General features: G+C 43.1%; 1 protein-coding gene across 1 annotated transcript in view; it reads left to right on the top strand.

Moving 5' to 3' along the window:
* slc25a46 (solute carrier family 25 member 46) overlaps positions 1-17,459 on the top strand; it is a 42,220-nt gene that overhangs the window by 19,659 nt on the left and 5,102 nt on the right. Inside the window, exons 5-7 of the mRNA XM_085987401.1 lie at positions 3,242-3,342; positions 3,798-3,854; positions 5,388-5,445. Of these exons, the coding sequence (XP_085843527.1) occupies positions 3,242-3,342; positions 3,798-3,854; positions 5,388-5,445 (216 nt within the window). The remainder of the gene's footprint in view (positions 1-3,241; positions 3,343-3,797; positions 3,855-5,387; positions 5,446-17,459) is intronic.

The raw sequence follows: 17,459 nt of genomic DNA, 5'->3' as shown, positions 1-17,459 counted from the left end.
CAACTGCCATTTGTCCATTTCACCAGTCTGTCTATGTCCTCCTGAAGTCTGTTACTATCCTCCTTATTGTTTACTACATTTCTGAGTTTCATATCATCTGCAAACTTTGAAATTATGCCCTGTATGCACAAGTCCAGGTCGTTGAGATATATCAAAAAGAGCGGTGGTCCTAATACCGACCCCTGGGGAATGTCGCTGTATACCTCCCTCCAGTCTTAAAAAAACAACCGTGCACCACTACTCTGCTTTCTGTCCCTCTGCCAATTTTGTATCCATGCTGCTACTGTCCCTTTAATCCCATGGGTTTTAATTTTGCCAACAAGCCTATTATGTGGTACTTTGAACGTCTTTTGAAAGTCCACATACACAACCGCACTACCCTCATCAACCCGCTCTGTTACTTCATCAAAGAACTCTATGCAATTAGTCAAAAGCAATTTGCCTTTAATAAATCTGTGTTGACTTTCATTTATTAGCCCATATTTTTCCAAATGCCTATTAAATATGTCTCGGATTATTGTGTCTAAAAGTTTTTCCACCACCAATGTTAGGCTGCCTGGCTGTAGTTGCTAGGTTTATCCCCCTCCCCTTTTTAAAACAAGGGTGTAACATTTGCAATCCTCCAGTCCTCTGGCATCACCCCCATATTCAAGGAGGATTGGGAGATTGTGGCCAGAGCCTCTGAAATTTGCACCCTTACTTCCCTCAGTAACCTAGAATGTATCTCATCCAGACTGGGTGACTTTTCTACTTTTGAGGCCTGCCAACCTATTAAGTACCACTTTATTTTTTATCCTATCCAATATCACTACTGCCTCCTCCTTTAATACTACATTGGCAGCATCCTCTACTCTAGTGAAGACAGATGCAAAGTACTTGTTTCGTACTTCAGCTATGCCCTCTGTCTTTACAAGAATATCTCCTTTTTGGTCCTTAATCAGCCCCACCCTTCCTTTGACTATCATTTTACTATTTGTGTTTATAAAAGACTTTTGGTTTCCCTTTTATGTTAGCTGCTGATCTATTCTCATACTCTCTCTTTGCCCTTACTCCCTTTTTTAGATCTGCTCTGTACTTTCTATATTCAGCTTGGTTCTCTACTGTGTTATGACCCTTACAGTTGTTGTAAGCCTCCTTTTTCTGTCTCATTTGAAGCTCTATCTTTAGTCATCCAGGGAGCACTAGCTTTGGATGCCTCATGGGAATATGTCTACACTCTACCCGAACCATCTCTTATTTGAAGGCCTCCCACTGTTGAATTACTGTTTTGCCTACCAATTTTTGATTCCAATCCAGATCCCTTTTCAACTCACTGAAATTAGCCCTCCTCCAGTTAAGTGTTTTTACTTTTGATTGTCTGTTGACCTTTTCCATAACTATTCTAAACCTGATAATTATGATCACTGTTCCCCAAATTCTCTCTCTCTGAAATATGCTCCACTTGCCTGACTTCATTACCCAGAAATAGATCCAGCATTGCTTCCCTCCTTGTTAGGCTGGAAACACACTGATCAAGAAAGTTCTCTTGTACACATTTCCTCCCCCTCTTTGCTGAAGATATATATAAAACAAGAAAAGCAATGGTCCTAATATTGACTCCTGGGGGGACCCCACTGCATACCTCTCTCCAGTCAGAAAAGCATCTATTCACCACTACTCTCCCTCCTATCCCTTAGCCAATTACATACCCAAGTTACCACCGTCCCTTTAATCCCATGGGTTTTAATTTTGCTAACAAGTATTATATAGTACTTTATATAAAATGCCTTTTGAAAGTTCATATATACAACTACTACACTACCTTCATCAACCCTCTCTGATACTTTATCAAAGAACTCAATCAGATTAGTCAGACGATTTTCCATTAACAAATCCATGCTGGCTGTCCCTTATTAATTCATGCTTCTCCAAGTGAGAATTAATTTTGTCCTTGACAGTGGTCTCTAGTAGTTTTCCCACCACTGATGTCAGATTGCCTGTAGTTACCAGTTTATCTTTCCCCTTTTTTGGGCACAGGTGTAACATTTGCAGTCCATTGGCAACACTCCAATATCCAAGGAGGATTGAAAGATTGTGGTCAGAGCTTCTGTTCTCTCCAGGATGCAACCTAGGATCTATCCCATCTGGACTGGGTGCCTTGTTAACTTTGAGTCCTCCTTTCAGTCTATTTTTATCCTATCCAATATCTCTACTCTTTCCTCCCCGCCCCCCCCCCCCCCCCAACTCTGACGTTAACTTCATCCTCTTTTGTGAAGTACCTCAACCATGCCCTCTGCCTCCACAAGTTTCTTTTTTTGTCCCTAATTGGCTGTATCATTCCTTTAACTATCCTTTTACTTTTTACATGTTTATAAAAGATTTTTGGGTTCCCTCTTATGTTACCTGCTAATATTTTTTCATACTCTCTCTTTGCCCTTCCTTTTTCAATTTCCCCCTGCAGTCTGTATTCTGCCTGGTTTTTGATGGTATACTGTACCGGATATTTTTCATAAACCTTTTTTCTGTTTTATTTTAACTATATTTCTTTTGTCATCCAGGGAGCTCTAGCTTTGGGTGCCCCATCTTTCCTCCTTATGGGAATATGCTTGGTTTGTACCCAAACTGTTTCTGCCTTGAAGGCCTGCCACTGCTCATTTACTGGTTTCCTGGCCAATCTCTTTTTCCAGTCCACCTGTGCTAGATCCCTTCCCAAATCACTGAAATTGGCTCTCTTCCAGTTGTGTATTCAAAGCTTTCATTTGCTGCTTCAGCCTTCCCTGAATGAAGAAAATGAACCAAATATCAGACCACAACTACCAGAGTGCACTGCTGTCACTTTGTTTAAGTACTCTGGTGGCTTACAAATCCTGGATATAATGCATATTGAAGCAAAGCTTAAAGTTGAAAATTATGGCATGTTCTGCTTAAAAATAATCTGGATCCTTGGAGGCCTGAATTATTTCAACACAAACTTGTTTGTAAATTGTCCTAGTTTTCACTCTCTCTTTCCCTACACCCCCATTGAGTGATGATAAAACCTGGCAGCATTATAGAAAATTTACCCTTCCATTTGAAAAACAGTAAGTTTCAGGAAATGTACTAATAGATTTTTATAATTTGTAAAAAACTGCATATTTCCCTCAGTGGCTTTTGACTAACTTCCACATTTTATTTTTTATCCAACCTTATTTTTTGTGACTGGCACTGATAATGTAAATATTTAAGAAATGCAATCACTGTCTTTCCTATTTTACACTTGCAGGGCCTAAAAGGATTATGGAAAGGAATGGGAAGCACATTTATTGTTCAAGGAATAGCACTGGGTACTGAAGGCATCATCAGCGAATTCACACCACTTCCTAGGTAGATCACATCTGTGTGCGCTTTCTGAAAATGGCTTTCATTTATACAGAATTACTGGTTGAATATTTTTAAACTTGATATATAGGCAGTGAGTAAAATTATATTGAAAAATATGTTGCTGGGATATTTATAGGCAAAATGCATATTTTTGTATGTGCTCAAGTGGAGAAACGGTGCAGTGTGTTTGAGCGAATTTTCTCATTTAATATCGATTTCCCAGTATAAAAAAATTGGGTTCAAATAAAAAATTGCAATATGTTGAGTTTATGTTGGGAAAACAATTGGATTTACTTTACCAGCGGCTAAACATTCTGTTCATCAATCACTCCTCTCTACACAGGATGTACTTGAAGTTTTGCTTTTATGCGTTCTAGTCTACTACGGCAATAGTTTAATTTACATAATTTAGTATTTAATCTGCACAATATTATCTCGTAAGTTTTTTTGTATTGCAGAGAGGTTTCCCATAAATGGAGTCTAAAGCAAATTGCTGGTCACCTTGTACTCAAAGGGTAAGTTGCAACAAGAACCATGTGATTTCTCGATTGGTTTGAGACTCTTTCCTCCTGAAACTATTGATGGGTACCTCATCTTGGTTGTTATCTTGCCATTCGCCTAGACTAATTCCAGCCTGGCTATGGCAGATATGGCAAGGCTTGCTAATTTTTAGACTGTTTGCACTAGTTCCATACTCGGCATCACTTAATTACTACTTATTGTACTCTTCAACCATGGTGATGTTCTGCCCTGCCCTGTTGGGTTTGGCAATTAACATTGCTTTCTCAAATAAAAAATGTAATTTAAAAGTTATATTGCTAAATTTACTCCCAAAATGTCAAGTCTCAGATGCCCTCCGTAGCTGCATAGAACAGTTCAAAAAGGTCTGTTCTAAGACTGCTTGACTCTGAAGATCACAAAGTAGATAGAGATCAGACAGGCTATTCAGTCCATCTTAGCTCCTCCGTCCAGCAAGATCTTCCAGTTGATGTATCATGGCATCCAATTATTCAAATAATTCCAAGGTTTTTGTTTCTACTCCATATAGAATCATAGAATAGTACATACAATAATCTATATATTGATCATCCTTTGTGTGAAGACCTTCCTGAATAGGTTCTAAATTTGCCTTTTACTCATTTAAACCTACATGCTCTTGTCCTACTATCACGGCTTAATTTCAAGTAATGTTCTGGATTTACCTTTTCTGTACCATTTACTTTCTTCTCTACCTCAATAATGTCTCCTTCTTCCAAAACTATAAAACTCTTGTTTTGATCGTGTTTCCTCATAGCACAGTTCTTTGGCACTAGGAATCTGTTTCATGACTCTGAACTACCTCCAGAGCTTAAATGTCACTTGTGTCTCTGAGACAAGAATTGGACATGGTACTCAAGTTGTTTGAGCATGACTTCTTCTGATTTGTACTGTACTGTTCTAGATCTATAGTTCAGTATTCTATTTGCTTCGTTCATTGCTGCTTCACAGTAATTGGACATTATTAAGCATCAAGCCTACGAAAACTCCTAAATCTCTTTCATCTTCATCTTTAGCTATTTCATAGAGCACATATATTACTTGGTTTTTTTTCTTCCCATGTGCAGTACTTTACAGTTGTCCAGAATAAATTTAATTTGTCTTGCTCTATTCATTTACATATTTTGTCTATTATTTAATAATTCCCGAGCTGACTCCTCAGATTCAACAGCCCTTCTTAGTTTGGTATTTTCCACGAATTTGACTAGTTTGCATGAGCTTCTTAAATTGCCATTAGTGTAAATTAGAAACTTAAATCTCCCAATACCCATCTATGGGGCATCCAAAGTGATATCCCTTTTTAAAGTGGTTGGTGCAATGGACTTAATAGGTAATTAAAACTGTCCAGTTTCCCTGACTATTTTATAACTTTGTCATTCTTGAAATTGCAGTGGATAGTTTGAAATGGGTGGCAATTTTGGGGGATTTAAACGTAGTCATGATCTTGGTAATTTTACATAGACTGTAAAAGAAAACACAACTTATTTTTAAAAAAAACGTATTTCCTACAGGTTGACCTGTGTAGTGGCAATGCCATTTTACTCAGCTGGTTTAATCGAGACCGTGCAGGTAAATTTTCATTCTGTGTATTAACAAAACTCATGGATCATATTGAGTGAAGTAAATTGTTACCTTGTATGTAAATGATATTTCCCAGTAGTCAGCTGTTAAGTAGCACTTGGAACTTTGGGGAATGGTGTCGCAGTTGTTGATCATTCACTGTGGTTCTAACCATAAATCTGTCAAAGTTTACAGCACAGAAGGCTATCATTCGGTCCATTGTGTCTGCATTTAGTTTAACATGTTAACTATCAAAAATGCCTCCAGAATCACTGGGTCCTAATCAGAGTATTTGATTGTGACAGTCTTTGCAGCTCATTACTCTAAAGTGTGTTCTACCAGAGGCTTTTAAAAGAAAAACTGGTAAAGCTATGGACTGTGCAGTCTAACTACAGATCGAAGGAAGGCAAAAAAAAAACTTGCTCTCCTGAAAATACATAGTAAAATTATTTTCCCATGTAACTAAGCAAGTTGAAGAATAGGTAGATAGATGAGGAATATTATTATCACTGTTTGATAACTATGGAATAAATCAAATTTGTTGAATGATTCCTATTACAGGAAACTTTGTGCTATCCGGCACCGAGCTGCTGCCATTGCCTCAAAACTGCCGTACTCTCCAGAGTTAATGTTGAGAGATACGGAGATTCTTATCTCCGTATTTGACAACAAACACTTGCTTAGCAACAGCTTCTAAACACTCGGGTGTGGCCCTAAAGCTCTGTAGCTGAAGCTGTTGCTATAGCTACAGACCTTGCACAGCTTGACTGTTCAAACAAAGCAAAAAAAACAAACAAAAAGAATAAAAAACGGCTGCTGATTTTTGCCGGTGGCTCCAGATTGCCGGATAGCTCACCTCCAGATAGCACAAAGTTTCCTGTATCATGTTTCATACATGGATTTCTCTATTATGTAGTTCATTCATAATTCACAAGTAATTTTTTATCGTACTTTGCACTTTGTCGTAAGAAATTGCCCCAATCCATTTCGGTCTTCCAATGATTGTCCTGTTGATAAATTTGCCTCTGTGATTTAAAAAAAAATTCAAAATCCAAGCTAATATTGGAAAAATTGCATTGATTGAGTAAGCTGATGGTATTAAAACAATAGACAATGACCTATCTCTGTGAATAAGGTAGAGTTAGAGAAGCAGTTGATTATGCTGTGAGTCTTGTAAAAATTGCAACATAATGGCCCAGATATTCAGATCGCAGGCCTCCCACGGGTGGGGGACTGCAATCTGGAAAAATCTCGCCCTTACCTGAGGGCTCCCGGGAGGCGCACAGTCTCCAAACTGCCGGTGCGCAGGGCCCACGTATCCCAGAGGCGCAAGTAGTTCATTGAGTGTATTAGGGATGGGTTTCTTGAGCAGTATGTAACTGAACCGACCAGGGGGCAAGCAACCTTCGATCTGGTCCTGTGTAACGAGACAGGATTAATTAAAAATGTCCTAGTAAAGGATCCCCTTGGAATGAGTGACCATAACATGGTTGAATTCCATATTCAATTAGAGGGTGAGAAGGTTGGATCTCAAACAAGCGTGCTAAGCTTGAATAAAGGAGACTATGAAGGTATGAGAGTGGAATTGAGTAGAGTGGATTGGGAAAATAGATTAAAGGGTAAGACGATACATGATCAGTGGTGTACATTTAAGGAGTTATTTTACAACTTCCAAAAAATATATATTCCACTGAGAAGAAAAGGGTGTAAAAGAAAAGACAGCCATCCGTGGCTAAGAAAAGAAATTAAGGATAGTATTCGACTAAAAACAAGGGCATATAAGGTAGCCAAATCTAGTGGGAGGATAGAGGATTGGGAAAACTTTAAAAGACAGCAAAAAATAACAAAAAGATTGATTAAGAAAGGGAAGATAGATTATGAAAGTAAATTAGCAAAAAATATAAAAACAGATAGTAAGAGTTTTTATAGTTATATAAAAAGAAAAAGGGTGGCTAAAGTAAATGTTGGTCCCTTAGAGGATGAGACCGGGAAATTAATGGTGGGAAATATGGAGATGGCAAAAACACTGAATGAATATTTTACATCAGTCTTTACAGTAGAAGACACTAAGAATATCCCAACACTGGACAAACAGGGGGCTAAAGGGGGGGAGGAGCTAAACACGATCAAAATCACTAAGGAAGTGGTACTTGGTAAAATAATGGGACTCAAGGCACATAAATCACCTGGACCTGATGGCTTACATCCTAGGGTCTTGAGGGAAGTGGCGGTAGGGATTGTGGATGCATTGGTAATAATTTTCCAAAACTCCCTGGACTCGGCAAAGGTCCCGGCAGACTGGAAAACTGCTAATGTAACACCATTATCTAAAAACGGCAGTAGACAGAAGGCTGGAAACTATAGACCGGTTAGCCTAACATCTGTGGTAGGTAAAATTTTGGAGTCCATTATTAAGGAGACCGTAACAGGACATTTGGATAATCATAATTTAATAGGACAAAGTCAGCATGGTTTTATGAAGAGGAAGTCATGTTTGACAAATTTGCTGGAGTTCTTTGAGGAAGTAACATATAGGGTGGATAAAGGGGAACCAGTGGACGTAGTGTATTTAGACTTCCAAAAGGCATTTGACAAGGTGCCACACAAAAGATTATTGCTTAAGATAATAAATCACGGGATTGGGGGTAATATTCTGGCATGGATAGAGGATTGGCTATCTAACAGAAGGCAGAGAGTTGGGATAAATGGTTCATTCTCAGACTGGCAATCAGTAACTAGTGGTGTTCCGCAGGGGTCAGTGCTGGGTCCCCAACTCTTTACAATCTATATTAACGATTTGGAGGAGGGGACCGAGTGTAACATATCAAAGTTTGCAGATGATACTAAGATGGGAGGGAAAGTAGTGAGTGAGGAGGACATAAAAAACCTGCAAGGGGACATAGACAGGCTAAGTAAGTGGGCAGAGATTTGGCAGATGGAATACAATACTGGAAAGTGTGAGGTTATGCACTTTGGCAGGAAAAATCGTAGAGCAAGTTATCTTAATGGCAAGAAACTGGAAAGTACTGAAGTACAAAGGGATCTGGGGGTCCTGGTGCACGAAACTCAAAATGTTAGTATGCAGGTGCAGCAAGTGATTAAGAAGGCCAATGGAATGTTGGCTTTCATTGCTAGGGGGATAGAATATAAAAATAGGGAGGTATTGCTTCAGTTGTACAAGGTATTGGTGAGACCGCACCTGGAATACTGCGTACAGTTTTGGTGTCCATACTTAAGAAAGGACATACTTGCTCTCGAGTCAGTACAAAGAAGGTTCACTCGGTTAATCCCGGGGATGAGGGGATGGACATATGAGGAGAGGTTGAGTAGATTGGGACTCTACTCATTGGAGTTCAGAAGAATGAGAGGCGATCTTATTGAAACATATAAGATTGTGAAGGGGTTGGATCGGGTGGATGCGGGGAGGATGTTCCCGATGATGGGTGAAACTAGAACTAGGGGGCATAGTCTTAGAATAAGGGGCTGCTCTTTCAAAACTGAGATGAGGAGGAACTACTTCACTCAGAGGGTGGTAGGTCCATGGAATATGCTGCCCCAAAAAGCTGTAGAAGCTACATCATTACATAAATTTTAAACAGAAATAGACAGTTTCCTAGAAGTAAAGGGAATTAAGGGTTACGGGGAGCGGGCAGGAATTTGGACATGAGTCTAGGTTCGGATCGGTCATGGCCCTGTGGGTAGTGGAGCGGGCCCAGGGGCCGTGTAGCCTGATCCTGCTCCTATTTCGTGTGTCTAATTCTGTTAGATTCAGGAGATGGTTCTGTGATAGTGGATTGGCGGTTAGGATCAGATCAGCCATGATCTTATTGAATGGTGGAGCAGGCTCGAGGGGCCGATTGGCCTACTCCTGCTCCTATTTCTTATGTTCGCAGCATCCCTGAGATCACGTGGGCCATGGGGAGCCAATCAAAGAAGGGAATCTCCCTTCATACACTTGACAGGAAGGCCTGTTAAATATATGAATGGAGATTACCTCCAAAAATATAGTAAAACTTTAAATATTTTTTTTTTTTAAGTCACATTTTTAAAATGACTTGAAAGTACAAATAAATTAACTATTTTAAACAAAACTTTAAATTTTGAAAAAAATAATTAAAGTTTTTTACGGGGCTAAAAAAAATGTTAAATTAAAAAAAAAAAGTATTTGTAAATGATAAATCGGTGGAAAAATTTTAAACTTTTTTTAAACTCTTATCCTGTTTTACCAGGCGCAAGAATTGTTTTACCAGGCGCAAGAATTGTAAGGGTTTTCTGCAGGCGGAGGGTCTCCAAAAAGTGGAACTTTCTTGACAGATCGGAAATGCTGGTTTCCAGCGCATGCGCAGTGCATGCCTGAAACCAGTATTTCTGATGTCCCTACGGGTGGGTACACAGCACGTACACACCTGTAGGGATCGGAATATCCGGCCATACTTTACAGTAACAGTGCACTTAAGTTTTTAAACTATATTTCCAAACCATTTATTTTGCATTGTAAACTCTTCTTGGTAGTGCGCCCTGTGTTAAACACAGCCCTCCAGTGTGGCCTGTTATAGAGTCATAGAGTTTTACAGCACAGAAAGAGGCCCTTCGGCCCATCGTGTCTGCGCCGCCCATCCATCCCTGTCCAGTCTAATCCCATTTTCCAGCATTTGGTCCATAGCCTTGTATGCAATGGCATTTCAAGTGCTCATCCAAATGCTTCTTGAATGTTGTGAGGGTTCCTGCCTCCACCACCCTTTCAGGCATTGAGTTCCACATTCCAACCACCCTCTGGGTGAAAAAGTTCCTCCTCAAATCCCCTCTAAATCTCCTGCCCCTTACCCTGAATCTATGCCCCCTTGTTATTGACCCCCCCCCACTAAGGGGAAAAGTTCCTCTTTATCTACCCTATCTATGCCCCTCATTATTTTGTACACCTCAATCAGGTCCCCCCTCAGCCTTCTGCTCCAAGGAAAACAACTCCAGCCTGTCCAGCCTCTCTTCATAGCTGAGGCGCTCCATCCCAGGTAACATCCTGGTGAATCTTCTCTGCACCCTCTCCAAAGCAATCACATCCTTCCTATAGTGAGGCGACCAGAACTGCACACAGTACTCCAGCTGTGGCCTCACCAGCGTTTTGTACAGCTCCATCATAACCTCCCTGCTCTTATATTCTATGCCTCGGCTAATGAAGGCAAGTATCCTATATGCCTTTTTAACCACCTTATCTACCTGCTCCGCTGCCTTCAGGGATCTATGTACATGTACACCAAGGTCCCTCTGACCCTCTGTACTTCCTAGGGTCCTACCACTCATTGTGTATTCCCTTGCCTTATTTGTCCGTCCAAAATGCATCACCTCGCACTTTTCAGGGTTAAATTCCATTTGCCACTTTTCCGCCCATCTGACCAACCCGTTTATATCGTCCTGTAGCCGGAGGCTTTCCTCCTCGCAATTTACCACCCCACCAATTTTTGTGTCATCTGCGAACTTACTGATCATACCTTTTACATTTTCATCCAAATCATTTATGTAGATCACAAACAATAAGGGACCCAGCACCGATCCCTGAGGTACCCCACTGGACACAGGCTTCCAGTCACAAAAGCAACCTTCGACCATCACCCTCTGCCTCCTGCCACTCAGCCAGTTTAGGATCCAACGCGCCAAGGCACCCTGGATCCCATGGGCTCTTACCTTCTTGACCAGTCTCCTATGCGGGACTTTGTCAAAAGCTTTACTGAAGTCCATGTACACCACATCCACAGCATTTCCCTCATCCACCCCACTAGTCAACCCCTCGAAAAATTCGATCAGATTTGTTAGACATGATTTACCCTTGACAAAGCCATGCTGACTATCCCCGATTAATCCTTGCCTCTCCAAGTGGAGATTAATTTTGTCCCTCAGAATTTTTTCCAATAATTTCCCCACCACAGATGTTAGACTCACTGGCCTGTAATTCCCTGGTTTATCCCTGCTACCCTTCTTGAATAATGGTACTACGTTAGCTGTTCTCCAGTCCTCTGGTACATCCCCTGTGGCCAGAGAGGTTCTGAAAATTAGTGTCAGAGCCCCTGCAATCTCCTCCCTTGCCTCCCACAGCAGCCTGGGATACATCTCGTCCGGGCCTGGGGATTTATCCACTTTTTGGCCCGCTAAAACCGCTAGCACCTCCTCCCTCTCGATGCTAATATGTTCAAGTATGTCACAGTCCCCTTGCCCGATTTCTATGTCTGCATCGTCTTTCTCCATAGTGAACACAGATGCAAAAAATTCATTTAAAACCCCGCCTACATCCTCTGGCTCTACACACAGATTGCCACTTTGGTCCCTAATGGGCCCTACCCTTTCCCTGGTTATCCTCTTGCCCTTAATATACTTATAAAACATCTTAGGATTTTCCTTTATTTTGCTCGCCAGTGTTATTTCATGGCCCCTCCTCGCCCTCCTAATTTCTTTTTTAAGTATGCCCCTGCACTTTTTATACTCCTCTAGGGCTTCTTCTGTCTTTAGTCTTTTGTAACTGCCAAAAGCCCCCCTCTTATTTCTAATGCATTTTTGTATATCCCTTGTCATCCAAGGTTCCCTTTGCTTGTTGGTCCCACCCTTGACCTTTACAGGAACATGTTGGCGTTGTACTCTCTCTATTTCCCTTCTGAAAGTCTCCCACTGTTTTGATGTGGATTTTCCTATAAGCAGCTGCTCCCAGTCCACTTTGGCCAGATCCTGCCTTATCATATTAAAATCGGCCTTCCCCCAATTTAGAACCCTTATTTCCGGGCCGTCTTTGTCTTTTTCCATGACCACCTTAAATCTCACCGAATTATGGTCACTGTCGCCAAAATGCTCTCCTACTGACACTTCCACCACTTGCCCGGCTACATTCCCCAGAATTAGGTCCAGTACCGCCCCCTCTCTTGTAGGACTTTCTACATGTTGGCTCAAAAAGCTCTCCTGGATGCACTTTAAGAATTCTGCACCCTCTAAGCCTTTCACACTCTGACTGTCCCAATTTATATTGGGGAAGTTGAAATCCCCCACTATTATTACCCTATTATTTTCGCACTTCTCGGAGATTTGCCTACATATCTGTTCCTCTATCTCCCCCTGACTGTTTGGGGGCCTATAGTACACTCCCAGCAAAGTGCTTGCCCCCTTTTTGTTTTTAAGTTCTACCCATATGGCCTCATTAGAGGAACCCGCTAATATATCATCCCTCCTTACAGCAGTAATTGACTCCTTAATTAATATTGCAACACCCCCTCCCCTTTTACACCCCCCTCTGTCTCGCCTGAAGATTCTATACCCCGGAATATTGAGCTGCCAGTCCTGACCCTCCCTCAACCATGTCTCCGTGATAGCAACAATATCGTACTCCCATGTGTTCAACAACAACTTCAGTTCATCCACCTTATTTGCAAGACTCCTTGCATTAAAATAAATGCCTTCCAGCCCTGCCATATTCTCTTTTGCCTTCACATATTTGCTCTGCCTTCCCAGCTGACTTGTTTTTCCCTCTGTATTTGGCCGTAAATCACCCCCTACTATAGCTCCACTCTGTACCCCAACCCCCTGCCAAGTTAGTTTAAACCCTCCCCAGCAGTGCTAGCAAACCTCCCCGCAAGGATATTGGTTCCCCCCTGGTTCAGGTGTAAACCGTCCGACTTGTACAAGTCCCACCTTTCCCAGAAGCAGACCCAGTGATCCAGGAAACTAAAGCCCTCCCCCTTGCACCATCCCTTTAGCCACGCATTCATCTGTTCTATCTTCCTATTCCTATACTTACTAGCACGTGGCACCGGGAGTAATCCAGAGATTACAACCTTTGAGGTCCTGCTCCTTAATCCTTCACCTAGCTCCCTAAATTCTTGCTGCAGGACCTCATCCCTCTTTTTACCTATGTCGTTGGTACCAATGTGGACCACGACCACTGGCTGTTCTCCCTCCCCCTCCAGAATGCCCTGCAGCCGCTCAGTGACATCCTTGACCCTGGCACCAGGGAGGCAACAAACCATCCTGGATTCACGTCTACGGCCACAGAAACGCCTATCTGTTCCCCTTACTATAGAATCCCCTACCACTATTGCTCTCCCACTCTTTTTCCCCCCTTCCTGGGCAGCAGGAGCACCCCCAGTGCCAGGAAGTTGGCCGCTGCTGCCTTCCCCAGGTGAGTCATCCCCCTCAACAGTATCCAAAGCGGTATACTTGTTTGAAAGGGGGATGTCCGCAGGGGTTCCCTGCACTACCTGCCTGCCTTTGTTGCTCCGCCTGATGGTCACCCCCTGTGCTGCCCTACCCTGAGGCGTGCACAACTCGCTAAACGTGTTATCCACGAGCCTTTCAGCATCGCGCATGCTCCAAAATTCATCCACCCGCAGCTCGAGCGCCGCAATGCGGTCTACAAGTAGCTGCAGCTGGATGCATTTCCTGCACACATGGTCATCAGGGACACTGGCAGCATCCCTGACTTCCCACATAGAGCAGGAGGAGCAGAGCACGGGTCTGAACTCTCCTGCCATGACTTACCCCTTTAATTTCTTTAAAAATGTATTCAATACCCCAGTTACAGGTATGCTCTAGGGCGCTTTATTTACCAACTATCCCCACTACACCACAGAAATTTAACACCACAGAATTCAAGCTTGTATTGAAAAAAGAGAAATACTCACCAACCAATCACCTACCTGCTCCCTGGTGACGTCACACACTGATTACTTTTTACCTCTCTCCCCGCTGCTGAGTTGGTCGGGCCTCGCCTCTCTCCGGTTTTTATACCGGGCTCCGACTCACTGCTCCCGACTGGTCTCGGGCCTCGCTGGTCGCCGGGTTTTCTCCCGAGCTCCTCCTCGCTGCTCCCGCTGGTCCCGACTGGTCTCGGGCCTCGCCTCTCTCCGGTTTTTATACCGGGCTCCGACTCACTGCTCCCGACTGGTCTCGGGCCTCGCTGGTCGCCGGGTTTTCTCCCGAGCTGCTCCCGCTGGTCCCGACTGGTCTCGGGCCTCGCCTCTCTCCGGTTTTTATACCGGGCTCCGACTCACTGCTCCCGACTGGTCTCGGGCCTCGCTGGTCGCCGGGTTTTCTCCCGAGCTCCTCCTCGCTGCTCCCGCTGGTCCCGACTGGTCTCGGGCCTCGCCTCTCTCCGGTTTTTATACCGGGCTCCGACTCACTGCTCCCGACTGGTCTCGGGCCTCGCTGGTCGCCGGGTTTTCTCCCGAGCTCCTCCCCGCTGGTCCCGACTGGTCTCGGGCCTCGCCTCTCTCCGGTTTTTATACCGGGCTCCGACTCACTGCTCCCGACTGGTCTCGGGCCTCGCTGGTCGCCGGGTTTTCTCCCGAGCTGCTCCCGCTGGTCCCGACTGGTCTCGGGCCTCGCCTCTCTCCGGTTTTTATACCGGGCTCCGACTCACTGCTCCCGACAAGCTGTTAGACAGCTTGTGGTATTGATGTTAAAAGTTTTCAAGTTTCTCTTGCAAACGTCTTTAAACCTGAGCCTAGGTCAGCCAGCGCTCTTGAAGCATCTGCAAGTTCTCCATACAAAAGATCATGATCTTTGGTATGGTCTCTGAATAGATCGATCCTATATTGCACTGATCTGATGCAACTGATGTGTTGCAAGGGGATAGCCCAGATCTAGCATATGTGCAGTTCTGAAAAGAATGAATTGAGTTCTCCACAAAGCGGCTTTGTAACTGGATTATGAGACTTTGAACCAGAAAAAAATAATACCATCCAAAAGGACTTACTCCTGTCAAAGAAACCAGATTATCTGGTCGTTATCACATTGCTGTTTGGGGGGGCTTGCTGTGCGCAAATTGGCTGCTGCATTTCCTACATTACTACAGTGACTACACTTCAAAAAGTACTTCATTGGCTGTAAAGTGCTTTGGGACGGCCGGTGGTAGTGAAAGGCGCTATATAAATGCAAGTCTTACCCAAATATTTTGATTGTTTTTAGATCGCCACATTTCTTGACGTTACTAGTTATTTGCTAAACTTCCTGGTTTCTCCATCAGATGTCAGTGTCCACATGTATAACTACAACATTTTAGTTACTAATCAGTCTTTATCCTTTATAGACAGGTTTGCAACTCTAATACTCAAATTATTTACATTCTGTTCATTAATATTTATACTTTCATTTTAATCCTTCTGTTACAGAATATTACCATAATGTTAACTTATCTAAATCCATTATTTGTATCTATTTCTGCTCTTTTGGCCATCTAATCTTTTTCAATACCTAGGCCATCAGAATTGGTGAAAGGTGATCAGGCCCCAGGAATCTGAAGCTCTCGCTCCTGCACCATTTCTCCAACCACGTGTTAACCTGTTTTATCCTACTATTCCTATACTCGCTAGCGCATGGTACTGGGAGTAATCCAGAGATTACTACCTTGAGGTCCTGTTTTTTAATTTTTCTCCCTAGCTCCTGAAACCCTGACTGCATGAGCTCAATCCTTTTCCTTCCTAAGTCATTGGTTCCCACAAGGACCACGACTTCTGGCTGTTGCCCTTCACCCCCCCGGAAATGTCCTGTACCCTCTCAGTGGTCTTTATCCTGGCACCAGGGAGGCAACACACCATGCGGGATTTGTGTCGGCAGTTGCAAACACGCCTGTCTATTCTCCAGACTATCGAATCCCCTATGTCCACTGCATTTCTACACTTTGCTGTGTCCCCGTGCAGTCATTTGCCCCACAATGCTGTGGATGTGCTCTAGACTGCACTCCCCGAGGCGTTGTCAGCACTGAAAACTGGTTTGAGAGTGCCACACTCCCAGAGGATTCCTGCACTGCCTGCCTCTTCCTATCCTGTGACGGCCACCCACTTGCTATCCTCCTAAACTCTCTGTAGCTGTGGAGTGAGCACCTCCTGAAACGTGCGCTGCAGGAAATTCTCAGCCTGTCGTATGCCCTGCACTGATTTCAGCTACTCCTCAAGCTCAGAAACCCTGAGCTTGCGTTTGAGCAACTGGAGGCACCTCCTGCACACGTGGTTATCCAGATACATGAAGCACCCTGAAGTTCCTACGTGGCACAGGAGTTGCAGGCAACAGGTTTCGGCTGTCCCATCATTTTTCAACTGCTTTTTAATAAAATTTCTACACTGGCTTACAATGACACATTCGCCATGGTACTATTTTATCCTTCTGTTCTTATCAAACAACAATATCGTCAGAGTGTCATGTGCATTTTCACAGAACGTTATCTAGCAGTTTAATAAATCTAAGAAAAATGTACCCGCAGTGCCACCTAAAGAAATGGAACTGGGAAATGCAGCTTGCAATAGCTGCAGCACCACCTAGTGTTTGCAGGTCTGATGGATAAAACCTATACAAACCTTTCAGTTTTAAAGCAATTCCAGGAGTTACCCTAGATGTGATTAAACCATAGCAAAATCATAATGCAGGAAGTAAGTGTGACAACAGGAAGTGTGTGATAAAGGCAAGACTTTTAATATTTAAATAAATAAAGTGAGTTGAGAATGAATTTGGCCTGGGTAAATTGGAATCAAAGATTGGCAGGCAAAACTGTAATAAAACAATGGGCTGCCTTTAAAGAGATGGTTCGGGTACAGCCGAAGTACATTCCCATGAAGGGGAAAGGTAGGGCAACCAATGTCAGAGCTCCCTGGATGACGAAAGAGATAGAGTAAGATGAAGCAGAAATAGAGCGCGTATGACAGATGTCAGGTTGAGAATACAAGTGAGAATCAAGCGGAATATTAAACGTTCAGAGGGGAAGTGAAAAAGAAAATGAGGGGCAAAGAGAGAGTATGAAAATAGATTGGCAGCTAACATAAAAGAGAATTCAAAAGCCTTCTATAGGCATATAAATAGTAAATGGGTAGTAAGAGGAGGGGTGGGGCCGATTAGGGACCAAAAAGGAGACCTACACATGGAGGCAGAGGGCATGGCTGAGGTACTAAATGATTACTTTGCATCTGTCTTGACTAACATAGAAACATAGAAGATAGGAGCAGGAGTAGGCCATTCGGCCCCTCGAGCCTGCTCCGCCATTCAATGAGATCATGGCTGAC

Source organism: Somniosus microcephalus, chromosome 1 (assembly GCF_052327205.1).
Source record: "Somniosus microcephalus isolate GS21.2 chromosome 1, FLI_Smic_1.0, whole genome shotgun sequence".
Taxonomy (NCBI): Eukaryota; Metazoa; Chordata; class Chondrichthyes; order Squaliformes; family Somniosidae; genus Somniosus; species Somniosus microcephalus.
The sequence above is the reverse complement of the archived record's forward strand: the minus strand, read 5'-3'. Positions and strand labels throughout refer to the sequence as shown.